General features: G+C 40.3%; 1 protein-coding gene across 1 annotated transcript in view; it reads left to right on the top strand.

The window, feature by feature from the left end:
* The window catches only part of camkmt (calmodulin-lysine N-methyltransferase), a 96,319-nt gene extending 80,656 nt beyond the window's left edge, over positions 1–15,663 (top strand). The window contains exons 9-11 of the mRNA XM_029521179.1: positions 4,170–4,233; positions 6,858–6,989; positions 12,681–15,663. Of these exons, the coding sequence (XP_029377039.1) occupies positions 4,170–4,233; positions 6,858–6,989; positions 12,681–12,779 (295 nt within the window). The 3' untranslated portion in view covers positions 12,780–15,663. The remainder of the gene's footprint in view (positions 1–4,169; positions 4,234–6,857; positions 6,990–12,680) is intronic.
* Positions 15,664–15,912: the final 249 nt, after the last annotated feature.

Consider the following 15,912-nt stretch of genomic DNA (forward strand, 5'->3'; position numbering starts at 1 on the left):
TGCCTCCTCATATCTACTGTGTGTGTGTGTATGTGTATGTGTGTGTGTGTGTGTGAGAGAGAGATAGGGATTCCTGCAGTGGGTATGTGGATGGCAGAGAATGCTTGGCTGGAATTGTGGCATGTCTGCTTTTTCCAAAAACTGTCCATGTGTGAGCACTGAGATAAAGCCTTGTTTGTGTGCGTATTTTTTGTTTTTGTATATATTTTGTCATTTGCATCTCATACATTCACATAGACACTCTTTGTGCACATACACTTAAACCTTCTGTTTTAAATTGAAGACCTGACTGTTGGATGGGATTAAATTAGATTATGAATTTTGGATCCATTACTGATATGAACATAATCACACAAAGGCACACAACAAACGCATCAACCTCCATATTATAATTTGGCACAGTAGTACGAAGTCAGAAATATGTAATGACTTTTTGGATGATGTTGAGACAATAAACAAGTGAGGGGTACTTGGTGCATCTAGAATATGATGGATGAGAAAACAAAATAGTTCTCTTCATGTATTATACAAAACAAATGCTCACTTTTGTGCGATTTTTATCATGTCCGCTTTATAAAGTCAGTCTTCAGGCTTCATTGCAATTTTTTGTCAGGTTGTTGCAGATTAACTTCAAAATAATTTGCTTTACTTGGACAATATATAAACAGAATAGAGACAGAATTATAGATAGGTAGATTTTTATTTTCTTTCATTGTTTGGTGAAAATCAAATAAATGAAAAGTAAGCCTACAAAAATAAACCCATTTGTATTGTCAGGGTTCAAATGTGTCGGTGAGAATTGCAGCTTCTCAGGTTGTACTTGAGCTGCTGTAATTCTATATGTGTACCTGTTAGCAAATCGCAAAGGTGTTTATTTGATTTTGAATTAGATTGAGAAAATACAAACAAAAGATCCAGTGAGTGAGAGTAACATATTCTATTACACCCACTTGCCACCCACCCCTCTTTTCTCTTAATAAATAGGATGAAAGACTGACACTAGGGTGGCACCATGAGTTTTGGCATTAATGGCCCTTTCCTGAATTGCGCTCCGCTAGTTCTACATTTGGTTTTTGTGTGCGTTGTTTGGTTCTTTTTGTGCAAACAACCACAAGATGTGTTGCTATTCTAGTCTTGAGGGCTAGGTAGGAAGAGGGAAGTTCCTCCATGGTCTGGGATGGAAACAAGCAAAAGTCAAAGAAAAGAAGAATCATACCAAAGAGGACTAAAACAATTCCACAATCCAGTTAAAATGATGGAACAAGCTGTTGGGTCAAATGTTGACATTGATCATAAAATTTAGCATGAATTCTGATCTGATTATGAGAAAATGGAGTAAAAAAAAATCTTTTCACTTGATTTTCATTTACCTTCTCTTGATATAGGACAAAAAGGAGGTGACAGAATACTATATGTGCTGCAGATAAACCCCTATAATATATCACATGTATACATCCTGACCTCTGACCCTCTGGGAAACTGATTTAAAAGATGATGTCACATGTTTTCCTGATCTCACCCATGTAGCTTTAACAACATCCTCTATGTTCACATAAGAGTGGACAAATATAGCAGCAATGCTCTCTCGCTCTCGCACCCACACACCCATGTTGTGCACTTTGACACATAGTCAGGTTTGACTGGAGGTCACTGGGCCGTCCTCGAAGGGAGGGGTCAGTGTGAGACAATAGGACTCTAACAGTACAGGGATGTCTGGAGTGACCTCAGAGGGCAAGACCACTCAATTTTAGAGTCCATAAATGTTGGGTTGACATTATGATAAAATTATGTACATCCAAGCGCTGCAGTAGACATACAAGGGAATCGTTTTATGGCTGGATGTGAAATAATTGAACTTCAATTTTACAACATGTCACATCGCAGTGTCTACAGCTTTGGGGAAACTCTTTAAGCAGACGGAAGACAATATGGCATAAAGGAAAACGAAGGCTTTCCTTTCGTGTGCTGTCTTCATTTCACATTTAAACTGTTGCCCTTTAAATGACGCACTGCCCTTCCTCTGCCCTGTCTGTGTCTGTGTGTGTCTGTTTCAGCTGCTGCCTCCACCCAACTGGCCTACTTCCTTGTTTTCATTACCACTCACTTTTCCCGTCAACTGATATCTGTGGCAAAATAAACCAATCACAAACCTCTCACCTTTCAAGTAAAATAAACTTTGCCCCTCTGTCTAACCTTAGAAAGAATAATAAACTTCACACCAACGTGCCCACACCCCGGTGTCAGTAGAAGCGTGTAGTTCATGCTGTGACATGTGCCACCGATCACTGATCACGCTCACCAGGTGCAGAGGATTGTGAATAGGGAAAGGTCATTGGCTGTGATTGGAAACATGCCACTCCATTGACCAGTTGAGCGGATGTGTGGGATTATGTCAAATCTCCACTGTATTGTTGCATTTTAGTCAAATTACTCCTCTCTCATCTGTGATAATAGGTGTGCTCACACACATACACACATGCACACACGCATACACACAAAATGCACTACTTACCCGCATAATGGATTGAAATTTGTCTTTGTGGATGTAAAGACAGGTGTTACTTTTTTAGGATGTTAGAATGATTGGAGGTGATGTGTGCTTGAGTGTTTGTGTGTGTCCTTTTGTGTTTTGTGTGTCTGTGTGTGTTGCGCAAATCTCCATCCCATCAAAAAACAACCTTCAACCATTATATAAAACCAATTTGTTTTCAAAAAGTGATTTTTGTTTGGTAGAAGAAATTAAAGCCTCGGTATGGCACTTTTCAGACCCTATGTTTACTTCGCTTCTGTTAAACCCACATTTCTCTGAGCTTTGACTCTTGGAAATGTTCTCGTAGTACTACGGTGAATTTAATATCTTTGTTTTATCCTCTTTCACTAAGAATAATTACATTTTAAAGAGAAGAATTTGTGACAGCTAAAATCCCACTCTATAGTCTTGTTTTTTGTTTTTTTTTTTAATGGGAACAATGGCATATTTGCAGAGATGAAAGCCTCTAATAATTTATTTCATTCATAAGATACTGATGTAAAGCTGAGGAGGGAGTGAGAATGGAGAATGTGAGAAATTTTCCCCTTGATGTCTCTGGCATTAGAGCGCAGTAATTGTGTTAGACACCAAAGTTGTTTCCACCGACAGAGAAATATGTTGTCATTCAGGGCCAACTGTCTTTGGTGGCAGTAAAAGCTACTTAATAAGAATATTTTCCCCATCATCAGTAACTAATGTTAATGTGCTAATGAGTTGAACTGAACATTAATATGAGAACAGGTTCAAGCATGCCACTTTAATGGTGTTCGTGACTCTTGGCCGCATGTAAATTTCAGAGTAAAGTTTTTTTTTTTCTCAGTCAGCCTGCCTCCTTCTGTCCTTCAACTGCTCAAGTTTAAACCCAGCCATTGAAGAAGGAAAGTGGCTTCTAAACAAGCTCAGCTGTAAATGAATTTTATATATTAAAACATAGTTAGATTTGGTGTGAAACATGTAGTTTGTAGCAACTTATTATTTTAGTCGCCGTTCTCTTTGACCTTCAACACCAAAAACTCTTCTTTTGTTTCAGTCTTTCATTTCTTCCTTTCCTTTTGGAAGATATACCCAACAGTGACAGACACGGTTTTTGAAAAAAAATTCACACTTACACAAGTTGTCTAATTTATATCAATACAAATGTATATGCTGTTTCACAATGGTGTTAAATCTTCAATACAAGCAGTTAATTTAATCTAGTTACCATTCAAATATTAGTTTTTTTTTCCCCTTTCCTTTGTTGTGTTTGTTCTTAAATCTTCATATTAACTGCAGAGAGCACATTCCAGGTATTAACTCCACAAATTCAAGGTTCTTTGCGGTGCTTTGAAGTGTCTCTCTGCAGTGTGTATTTGTGTGTGTATGTGTGTTTACTGTAGGCGATTATATCTGCACACGCTGGATTTTCTGATTTTCTGATTTTCTGAATTCCTTTCGGCTCCTCATCAATAGGCTGAGGTGGAAGCGCATAGAAACTCAGACGTAAATAAAAAGGGAAAACATCTTACTCATGCAAATAGTTTTTCCCTTCTTCCTGTTGGTGGTTTTATTTGTAAACAAAGGAAAATAAATAGGCTTCTGGTTTATCTGGAGCTGCTATCATATGAATGCATTTTAACCTGACTCTCCCTCTCCCTTTCAGCTTGTTTGTCGACCAGTACAGAGCCAGCCTGGTTGATGCTCTAAGGAGATTACTGCAACCCAACGTAAGTGTGTGTCTGTATGTGTGTGCGTGCATGTGTGTGTTTGCCTCTGTGTCTACTGTATATATCTCCACTTATCCCCTCCCTCTAAATCACTACCCACTCTTCTCAATCATAATTAGGCCTCGCCCCAAACCCTATACACATTAATAGTCTGACAGGATTAATATCATGTAATGCTTTAATGCTTATTATGAGCAACTTGAATGCATCGCTCTGATCTCCATCTCTCCCTTTCATGCCTTCCCTTAATCATAAATCCGAGGCAACTTCTCCCTTTTGGCCTTGCGATAAGACCCCATGCTGTGACAGCCAAAGCAAATGGGAGGAAAAAAGCGAAAGGCTGGAAGAGATAGGGTTGAGATTTATATTCATCTGAGGGAAGAAGGGTGCATTTTAAGTACAGAGGCCAGAGTGGTATTGGGAATATCTGTGTAAGAGTTGAAACACTGAGCACTGAGGGGAAGGAGATAGGGACAAGAAGGAGGGGAGAAGACATCAGGGAGGATCAGAGAGGGAAGGAGAGCAACAGAAATAATGAAGGAATGGAAAAGTTGACCAAGAAATTAATGTGGAAGAATAGTTAAGATAAATTTAGGAGAAAAACATGTCTTTGTTTAGAAGCCCAGCATTGATCTTGTTTAAATCTTCTCTAGAGAAGTTTTTAAAAAAAAATTCAGTTCCACAACAAGCCCCTCATGGTCAGTTCGCTAAAATAACAAAACAAACATAGAGAGCTTGCTTCAGACTTTTATGTGAACTGCAACAAAGATTTTTTTCCACAGAAGAAATAGTCCCTATGAAAACTGCTGACTGCATGCATCAGTGACTGACCCAGCACAAATAGGATACGGTTGCTGAAAGGAATCGTTGCTGCTGTATTTTTTTAAATGTCATTTTTAAATGCTTTCAGCGCCACAAAGGAAATCCCATTCATTTCCATTTGTCGAAGTGGAGGCAAAAAAATTACAATCTGGGCAGATAAAACCAAAACTATCCATATATTTATACAAATCCACACAGCTTTGCAAGCTTTATTTCCAGTGGAGGGCTAAAATATTGTTTGTATTGCGTTCAACTTGTTTCAAGCAATGAAGCAAATTTCCTCAGATGAAATATCAGACATGCAAAGTAACAGCTGTCACCTGAATCTGTGTCTTGGATGCAGCCGAGCACAGAGGCTGATGTGATGTCGAATAAGCGACATGACATCTGGCCATTGTTGCCATCTGTCTGTTAAGTCTCTTCATGTCTCTTTCTCTTTAATCCAGCGGAGATAATTCAGGGACTAATATGATTTGAGTGTCGGCCATCAGACTGTTGCTGCCACAACAAGCTTTGCCAAATATTTAATAATTTGCTAAGCTGATTAAACAATTAAAGCAACAATTAATTCTCCCATCTAATGGCACTAATTTGTTGTTTCTGACAAAGGTGGTCCATCCGGTGGGCTGGATCCCCCTTAATCAGCTGATTAGTGCTGGGAGGAATTTTGTGTGTTTGTTTGTATTTGCTGTGTTTTTAAAGAGAGAGGGGTGAAGCGGGGCGGGGGAGGGGGGGTTGGAGAAATATGGAACGGGATAGACAGATGAAAAATCATCTGTCAAACAGGGTGATCCTGCTGTTTTCACTGCCTTTGTGTTCATTTAGCTTGTGTTGTGTCAGTATGCATTGCTTTGTGTGCGTTTGGTGTACGTGTGTGTTTGTGTGAGCATTCCTCTTTGCTCCATTTAATTAAAACAATAATAACATGATCAACATGAAATAAAACTGAAAGCTGAAGGATTTCAAAGAAACTTTGAACCTCTTGGTAATCCTCTTAGTCTTTGCAGGACATCTGTGTTGCATGTGCACACACACACACACACAGACACTCTTTCTTCCTCTCTGTCTGTCACACACACTCAAAAAATCATTTACATGTGTGTACGTATACATATTCAGACCTACAATGTGTCTGCAAATTTCCAGAGTTGATTTGGTGCATGACGCTTTATGTTTGTTTTGTTTTTTCATCTAACCTATACTCTTGGAGAAGAAAGAAAACAATAAATGTTGAGAAAAATGAAAAGTGAAAACGTGAGTGAAGTTCCCCAACGGTCCTGAGAGAAGTTAAGGATAACTATTGTTTATTTAAAAATTATTTGGCTTCCGTAAGTTATTTCCTTGCATTGTTTGGATATTTTGGTAAACAACATTGATGGCTGCAGATGTAGCAGTTGTCGATTGTGACTGACAACATGATGGTTAGTCGGAATTGTGGAAAAGGCTGAAATGTGAAGATAAGTTTGATGTATTTCCACTTTTGGTCGGTTGGTTTTCCTGCACAGTTTACATAGGATGTTCTCCAGAGATCGGCCAGACTGGGTGACCTGTTGTTGAAAAGGCCCTCACTGTTCCCAGGCGTGAAAAGCTGTATTTATGAACCAGGGAGGCGCATACTTGACATTGGTTATGCATCAGTAATACAATCGAACTCTAGTGAAGTTATTTTATTGCTATTGGTGAAATGTGTCGCTGGTACATGCTGGATCGCATTAGTTTTATAGCCCAGACGTTTCTATAGTATGTACCTTAAATAAAGGGCAACCACCAAAGTACTTACCCTCCTCTGGTTTTCTCCCTAGGGCATGGCGTTGGTGTTTGCTCCTCTGCGAGGTGAGACTCTTGGATTCTTTTGTCAACTGGCCCAGCAGGCTGGACTCTGCGTCTGTCAAAACCAGCAGTACGATGCTCAGGTCTGGGATGTTCACCTGAAGGTAAGACGTGCAAAGGTGGAGTCTGTACAAAATGGTTTTTATGAATGACTTGAGGATTTCCCCACAACACTACCACAAAGCCTCTCTTCTTCTTTCTGTCAGTTCAGTGGTTCTAACAAAATGTTTAGTGGAAACTCAAATAAACGAGAGGAAAGCTTTTGAATTGTTTCCTAAAGAACGTGTACAATCTGTTGCTATTAGGGGAGACCAAAAACAGTCCAAGGTGTAATTCATGCACTCAGCTTTAATAAAGACTCCTGGACTCCTGTCGTTTGATACTTAGAGACACTTTGGGAGACACACCAGAGTAAAAATAAGCTGCCTTAACATGGAACTGTGTGTAAGACACGGAGGGAAGCAGAGAAAGGATGACTGAAAAAAGAAAAGGAGGAGCAGAAAGCACCTGAGTAGGAAGTGTTACAAGAAGTGGTGTCCAGCTGCTATCTCCATTACACACAGTTACAGAAGAACAGGACAGCAAGGAGTGGGCTAAATTGGCACACACATGATCAGCTACACCGGCGAGACAATTAGACAGACTGGACATTAAAAAGCCTGTTAAAATAACCTCAGCAAGGAAAATCTCACTCTGTCTCTCCTCTCTGTTACCATTTTCCATTTAACAGTCGCACATTCTTAAAATGAACCTTTCAAGGTTGACCTTGGTCAAATTGTCAGAATCCGCATTTGCACCCTTCCGTCCCTCCTGCAACGAGAGAATCAGGGTTACTGTTCTTAACCGATCTCCGATGCTCTTTATATCTTCATCATCCTGACCTCCTCGTAAACACATTTCCAGGACAATTTTTTTTTATGTAGTAAACCCCAGTGAATAAAGGGAAAAAAATATTAAATATCATCTTTATTTTTCTCTTTTGCAACAGAACAAAAAGAGCAGATCAAAAACAGATGACGAAATAATAAGCCTTTGTAATATCAAAGTGGATCCTGCCATCGCCTTAGATTGAGAAGAAATACAACTTTGAAAAAGCTGCTGAGAGAATTGATTAGGCCTCAAGGCCCCAGAATACACAGAATAATATGTCTACAATTTGAACAGTGAAATAAAATGGATATGGGTTAAAAAAAAAAAAAAAAGCGCATCATGAAATTATGCTGTTTTTAGTCTTTTCTTTGGCATGCCGAGGGTCTGTCAGACCATTTAGCTCACTGTTGCAATGCACACTTCAGCATCACACAGGCACTGAAAGCACAGCAGGGTCATGTGCTGTGTGCGGATATGAACTTGAAGTTCCTCTTTCACAACTGAAGGTGATTAAGTCTGCTTATCTTAGGATAAACACTCTGAACAACCTCAGTGTGTTTTTTTCTTTTTAGGTTTGTGGGTGTCTATGTATGTGTCTGAATGACCACTCAAGGCGCGCGCACACAGATATTACATAGACACACACTGTGCACACAGGTAACCAGCTATATCACAATCCCACACAGACCAGACATCACTCAGACAGCATATTGGCTAGACATTACACACAAACAAACGCACTACATGATGATATCACAGTGAAACATGCACTAGCACCATGCGCTCACACACGCACACACATCCAAATTAGCAGCTGCTGCTCATTTACACTACAGATTATCTTTCTTCAGCTATATTTGCTTTCAGTAGATAGAACAGAACACAATGAAAATGTATATCAGACCTGACAGCGCAGCGCTCGCTATAGATTTTCTTTCACTGTGGCTTAAAACAGTCAGTCTCCACCAGAAGCATATATTCACATTTTGAGGAAAAAGTGTTTTTTATACGTCCATCTATTATTGTGCCACTAGTTTGTAGTTAAACAGTCTGTTATACTACATTAACTTTTATTCTCGTGTTCTTTAAGATTTTAATTAGATTTTCTGTATTTAAAAAAGTTGCTGTCACAAAGTCAAAAAGAAAAAAATATGTTCATTTCATCATTTATTTGTAATATTGTTTAAGGAAAAAAGTTGAAAAATAACCACAGTAACTTTAAGAAACAAAACCAAACCAGGCCACAAGTGTAGCTCAGAATACCATTATGTCACAAATTTGTGCAAAATCACATGTAAAATAAGCCAATTGATATACAGAGGTGAATGTGCTGTCTGTCTGCAGCATTAGATAAACAAAAGACAAAGAGTTAGTTTGTTTTGTAATATATTCAGTTTTACTTTATTGTTATTGAGGCAGCCATTAAGCGGTAATAATGATATACTATTTGTCAAGTTAGCAAAATACTCATCTGACAACCAATTGCATGATGTTGTTGGATACAGCACCCAATTGGTGCAGTTTCCACGTGTCCTTTTGGCCAAGTTTATTTTCGTTTCATGCTCCCTCAGCGACTCAAAAGCTCCTCCAACTGGCACAGATGCTGTTAAACAAACGTACAGCAGTATAGCTGTGAGTATGCTGGAATTTTTCATTGCACCAGCTTTGACACACGTCAAATTTGATTTTGTTTGGAATATACTGCCTTTACGTTGCTTTGCGTATGTTTTGCTTTTAGAAGAAAGAGCAGGGAGTTGTTTTTTTTTTTTTTTTTTAAACAAACCTTCTCTAGACCCCCAGCTTGCTACTCTTGTTTTTCACTCATACGCACATTTTCACCCTCAAACACACTCCAGGGACTGCCAACACCAGGCAGGCCCAATGTGCAGCAGTGGTGTGCCTAAAAGCTGTGTGTGTGTGTTTGTGTGGCTATGTGAGCGTAAGGCGTGTGCTGGGACGAGCAGACAGGGCTAGTGCGTTATCCTCTTATCCCCACTGTTGTGGAATAGAGAGGCAAGCAGCTGGAGGGACTGCAAGCAGCCTGATAATGCCAGCGCTATTTTCTAACCCGCCATCTTAATCTTGTTACTCAAATGGTTGTGAAGAGAGAGTCATGAATTTTAATTTCTCTCAAACACACATGCACACGCATACACACAAGCAAAGAGCGTGTGCGTACATGTGCAGATCCCCCGTCTCTCTCACATGCATTAATAGTATCCCCACTGTGTCAATGCACTCACACTCTCCTCCCTGACTCCCTCTTTTTGCCTCCCTCGTTCACTCCCTTTCTATGTCCCTCCTTTTTCTGACATATCTTCCTTCACTTTGCTGTACCCCCCCCGCTCCCCTCAATCTTTCCATTTCCAACACCATGACCCACTTCTCTATTTATTCAAGCCTGTCCTTCTATCCCTTCCTCTACTCATCTCTCCATCCACCCAATCCCTCATTCTCTGTTTCCTAATCCTGCCGAGAGAGACCCCAGACATCCGGTTCATCCGTTCCTCCCTTGTCTCTGAGCGCCCTCCTCTCTATCTTTTTCCACCTTGTTCACTTTCTCTCTGGTCTACACAAGCAGGGCAAGAATAAATGAGAAAAAGCAGGAGGCAGAGAAATAGAGAGGCGAAATGAGAGCACAAGAGAGGGAGACTGGTGTGAAAGTGGCAATAAAATAAATGACTTGCACCTTGGAAAGGGGAGAAAAAGAAAAGATTGTGGGGATGGTGGGGTGGGGGGTTGGGTTGAGAGCCGATTTAGCCAGCCACCCATGAAGCTGATTAGGCAGCCTGCGATCAGGAGGAACAGCTTTGCTTGTTAAACTTTTCACCTCTGCGAGCTCTCAGCCCTCACCACGTTAAGGCCCTCCCTCTCTTACCTCTCCATCCCTCCATCTATCGCTTCCTTGCTTCTTCCGCCTGGTAGAATTTGAATGTGAATGCTGGCCATGGTCCCTATAGCAGGCTTAGCATGAAGGGAGGGGGGCAGACAGCTGCCCCTCCACGCCCAACCACCCCTTGGGCTGTCTGCTCTCTCTCCTTCTCTCTTTCTTTTTCTCAGGGGGTCAGAGGTTCAACCAGCGGCCGGTGCTTGGAGGGATGGCCACAGGAAGATAACACATATGTATGGCCCAGGGGGAGAACGGGAGGGACCGAATGAGAGAGGGGAGGGGCAGACACGAGCAGTTTGCTCATATTGAACAAGGACAGAAATTAGGGGAAAAAAGGCACAATGAGAAGAGATGGTGGACAAGGGGAGATCACCTACCCTCTCTAGAGAAGGTATTGGAGCTGGAGAGATGAGAAAGATGCAGGTAGCCATAAAAATCACACAAATCCTTTTATTTCTGGGTGTTGTCACATTGAGGAGTACATCTGCTGCTACTGTTCAGGATCACCGCTTTCTCAGGTTTACACCTCTAATGTGTGCATACACCAACTACTTTTGGATGTAGCCCACCTTGGTGTGATGGTGATGACACCCCAGTCGAAGTCACCTGCTTGATGTTTGGTACAGCTATCCATGTACGTATTCGATCCTAACCCCAATTTAGTAAACCAGTGATCGAATACACAAATAAGGCTGTAAATACTCCATTAATTACAAATGCAAATCCATAATGCTGTTGCACTCATCAGAACTACAACTACTTCAATTAAAATTACATCCTTTTTTCATTGAGTGAAAGAACTGCAACATTCAATATCACGATTCTCATGGGTGCCAGCAAACTAATTTGTTGTGATATCAGCCCAGAGTCAGCACCTGAGTTTGTAAAGGAGGTAAGCTTGGGTTGGACTAGAGGTCATTGGCAGCGCCGCGGATGCTGCTGAAGGAAGTCAATTTAGGGTCAGTCAGAGTTTCTGTTTGTTGGAAATAAATCTTTTCACACAGCTGTGCACTATCCTGTTATCACCACACGAATGTCCACACACACTGCCACAGACAATCACACACATTCACATGAGCAGACTCACCAAACTCGCTTTCATAAGTGTCTGATCATTTGACCAGACACTGAGAAAGCTGATTAGCTAGTGAATGCCCAAACTGCCCAGTCTGCTTAAAAGGGCACTGAGTGGGCACCACATGGACACCCCACATAGCTCTGTGTGTGTGTGTGTGTGTGTGTGTGTGTGCATATTTTAGAGTGAGAGTGTTTTTGTGAGCAGGGGTATGCACAGTGGAAGTGGAACAATTAGTCAATGAACTGACTGACAGGAAATCGATTAATTTTAACAAATTTTTCATGCACGATTGCCAAATTCCTTAATTTAGGCTTCTCCAGTTCGCTGATTTTTCTTGTCTAATTTCAGAGCATTGGAAATGAATATCTTTGGCTTTCAGAATGCTGTTGGACCTTAGGATATTGTAATGAAAAATGTGTGCAAAAATAATTGGAAGATAAATCGATAAAAGAAATCACTGTTTGTTTTAGTCCTAGTGTGCAGATAACTGCACTGCGATGTGTCACATTAAGCCAGTTAGATCTTGAAAGTAGCAGGTATATACACCAAATTAGTCCAATTGTATTTCTCCTTGCAAAAAATCAATGACCATCTAATGAGGAAAGGCAATAAAACTACTGTAGTGCTAAAGTTTCATACTAACTTTGTCATGTTTCAAATGGAGAATAATGTCTAATCTTTTCCAATCACTGGCCCCTATTTGTCTCCACTTTTGAGTATATGGAATCTGATGTACACCTACTCATCAACATTTGGGCACAGGTACATTCACACATATTATTTCCATGTAATTTCCAAATTGGAGGCCCACTGAGAGAAATTACAACGTTTGAAAATTGCCTGCCAGCATATATCTGTAGACCACCAGCAGTGTCGAAATGCTGATAAAGTTAGAGAAAATATTACACTTTTTTTTTTTTTTTTAATCAATGCTCTTTCATGTTTTGTGCTTTTCAGATGCAAAGAGAGGGAAAAGAGGCATACGATGAGAACATCCACTACCCTCTCCTCATCACCCTGACCAAAGGACCTCAACCTGTCAGCCACTCTCAGTAAACCAAAACAAGTGAGCCCTCATCTCCACGCAGTACCACTCCACACGCTTTTGGATATTAGAGATGGAATGATGCTACAGAGTTGTGTCAACAGTGTGAGCTGCGATCTAAGTGAGCAGGAAGAATTTCATCGAAAGATATGTATTCAGATGCTGCAAGGTTGTGTCTGTCTCAGTGTTTAATCAAATCTAGAAAGAGAGAAAAACATGTGGGCATTTTTTGAGACATTTTTGTATTTGCCTTGACAGCAGAGAGGATTTATCACTATGTGTGTCTGTTGTCCATTGACTGGAGCTACTATGTCTTAACCATGGGCCAAATGATAAAATACTCCAAAATAACCAAACAGCCTTTTAAATCAGTCGGCTTTTCATTATGCTAGCTGGCAAGACATCTGATCCCTGCTCTGGTCAGTCACCCATCCATCTGGTTAAAGCAGCCATGTAGGAGAGTGAACTACGCTGCCACACTGTTTAGTCGCTCAGTGATATGGTGTCTGTCGTTCAGTTAGTTGGCCCTACGTAACCAGTCAGTGTTAACTTGTGCCTCTGAGTTTCTGACTCACGGAGGCCAGCTTTAATTCATTAACTGTCATAGACCAGTTATTATTATTGTTCTTTGTTCCCTTCTTCTCCCACTAACATTTTTTTGTAATATAACTCATTCGCCCAGTCAGAGGTTGGTATAAAGCAATTCTTCAGCGCATTAATTACAACTGTGCGCTAACATCGAGACTAATGAGCAGGTGTCGCTGCCCAGGAGCTACAGCTTGCATAATAAGCAGCAACATTGCCATAGATACAAGTGATGCACACCGCAGCTCGACAGCTTAATTTTGGTCAGCTCTGTCGGTGTTTTCACCGGTGGACTGCTCAACAGAGACTTCGGAGTCTTTAAAGGCCACCACCAACCCCTGTTCCACACCTAGTTCATTTTATTCGATGCTGCTAAAAGCTTCAAGTGTGACTCCACCGTCAGTAGGTATGAGTGTGAGACAGTGAGAGACAGAGAGAGAATGCGTGCACATTAGTTGTGATGAATTCTTCTACTTGCATTTATTGACATACGACCCCAATACTGTGGAATGGTTTAAATAGCTACATGACATGTTTTTTTCTTACTTCCTAATGGAAGACTGAAGCTCACACAAGCCTGGTTTGTTTTTTGGGTTGCTTGTGAATTTAGGTAAACGATTGCACACATTCAGCATTTCTTGAAATTGCTCCTTTATGACACCTCTCCAAAATGGAGAGCTAGACTTTGCTTTTCTTCCTGCTAATAAACACTATTCAGAAAAAAATGCAGCCAAGTATCCGTGACCACAGTATAAATAAAGGAGCTGCAAATGTGTTTTCATTACATATTACCTAAACATAAAAAAGTGTCTGCCAGTTATACTCAGGTCTTTTCCCTTGAATTCAGTTCTTTCTTCTTTCCAGCGGTATTAAAACGTCGGCAAGTTTCAGTGGGTCACTCAAGCCTAAAGTTGTACCTATCACTAGTAAGGTGTTCCATATTTCACTGTGATCCATTGCTGTCTCCAACAGCCAAGAAGCTATGCAGTATCTCCCAGCGGCTGCTGTTTACATTGTTCATGTTAAAGGAATAATCCACTTTCAGAATTAGAAAAAGTATTCCCTTTGTGTAACAATTCTGAGAAGTAAATTAAGCCTGCTTTTTTCAGTGGTCTTTATGCTTTGAGGACTTAAATTGCATTGTGATGTTTTGGAAGTATATTTAATTACATTTTTATCTGTAGTGCAGTTTGTTGTACACCTCTAATATCTGTGGGCCGACACATAAAAACCATCCGAACTGTGACTGCGAGAAGTGACATCATCACTGACTGGTGTGACGCCACGGCTCTGTACAGTGACGTCTCTTTGGCCTCACTGTTTACTGTGATATCTACACTGCGTTGCTGCTTTTTTTGGGGACATCTCCGCTTCTGATAGTGGCAAAATATTCCCTCTTTGTACCTACGAGCTGCTGTGTTTTCACGTGTTGATGCTGTCACTTCTTGATGTGATATAAGTGCAGTAGGACAATTACCACTTTTCTCACTGTGACATGTAAGGGAAAAGCCAAGGATTTTCAGCATTATTGAGGCGATCATGTGAGCTTCGTATGGATTTGCTTGTCTTAATTACAGTGAAAAAGTTGACAGACAAGAGCAGAGCGGATGATATGCTGCCGAGAATGCGTCACACCGCAATGCTCTGTTCCAGCAGATTCATGAGATGTTGCACTGGGCTTTATTTTTGCATTATCAAACACTGACTTGTTGGTCATTTGCAGGCCATGTCCACACTAAACCAGGTTGTGAGAATCAAGGCCCCACTTCTTCTTTTGTTTTATTGACCACAGTGTTTTGGTGCATTACCGCCACCAGCTGGTAAGGAGTCTGGATTAGACTAATACTCGCACTTTAATATCATCCAATAGTCAAAGTTCCTGCAATTTCACTGCAAAAACTCCAATAAAACTCCCAATTTTTTGGGAAAATCAATAATTTAGGGCCAGTACAGTAAGAAAAACAACTCCATAAGATCGTGGACGGACTGATTATGTCAAAGCTGCTTCTGTAAGGCCAGTGGACATTTAAAAAAAATATATTTTTCTACAGTTGCCAAATTATTTGGTGTAAAGCTGCTGGCTCAAGTGTCATGTCCATTTCATGTGCATCAAATAGCTTTAAGCTTAAAATCTTTTGTTAGAGCGTTTGCTGACGTGTCTTAGGACACTGGAAACTAGATATGTCACTGACATGTCAATTGATCTACTTTTTTGTGGACATGGCCTAATAGTGTGAAATCCTCCGTTCAATCTATCAAAGTTCTTCTGTTTCATTTTAATCAGTGGGTTGAATCTTGTACATTGCAGTGGAAGAGTGTGTGATTCTCTTTTTTTTTGGTGGATTAACAAAAATAAACACATTTTCCTCAAGAAATCTGAAACTGGGGTCTTTTTTTCGCTTTTGTGATATTACAAAGCAGCTACTGTTGGAATATAAAGTGATAGTAAAAATGTGGCAATTATTTGGTTAGCGTTTTAGTGTCATAAAAAAAAACAAACCAGTTAAAGAAAAACATAATTTACACATTGGAAATGTTTTCTGTAAGATATATATTTTT

Source organism: Echeneis naucrates, chromosome 15 (assembly GCF_900963305.1).
Source record: "Echeneis naucrates chromosome 15, fEcheNa1.1, whole genome shotgun sequence".
Taxonomy (NCBI): domain Eukaryota; kingdom Metazoa; phylum Chordata; class Actinopteri; order Carangiformes; family Echeneidae; genus Echeneis; species Echeneis naucrates.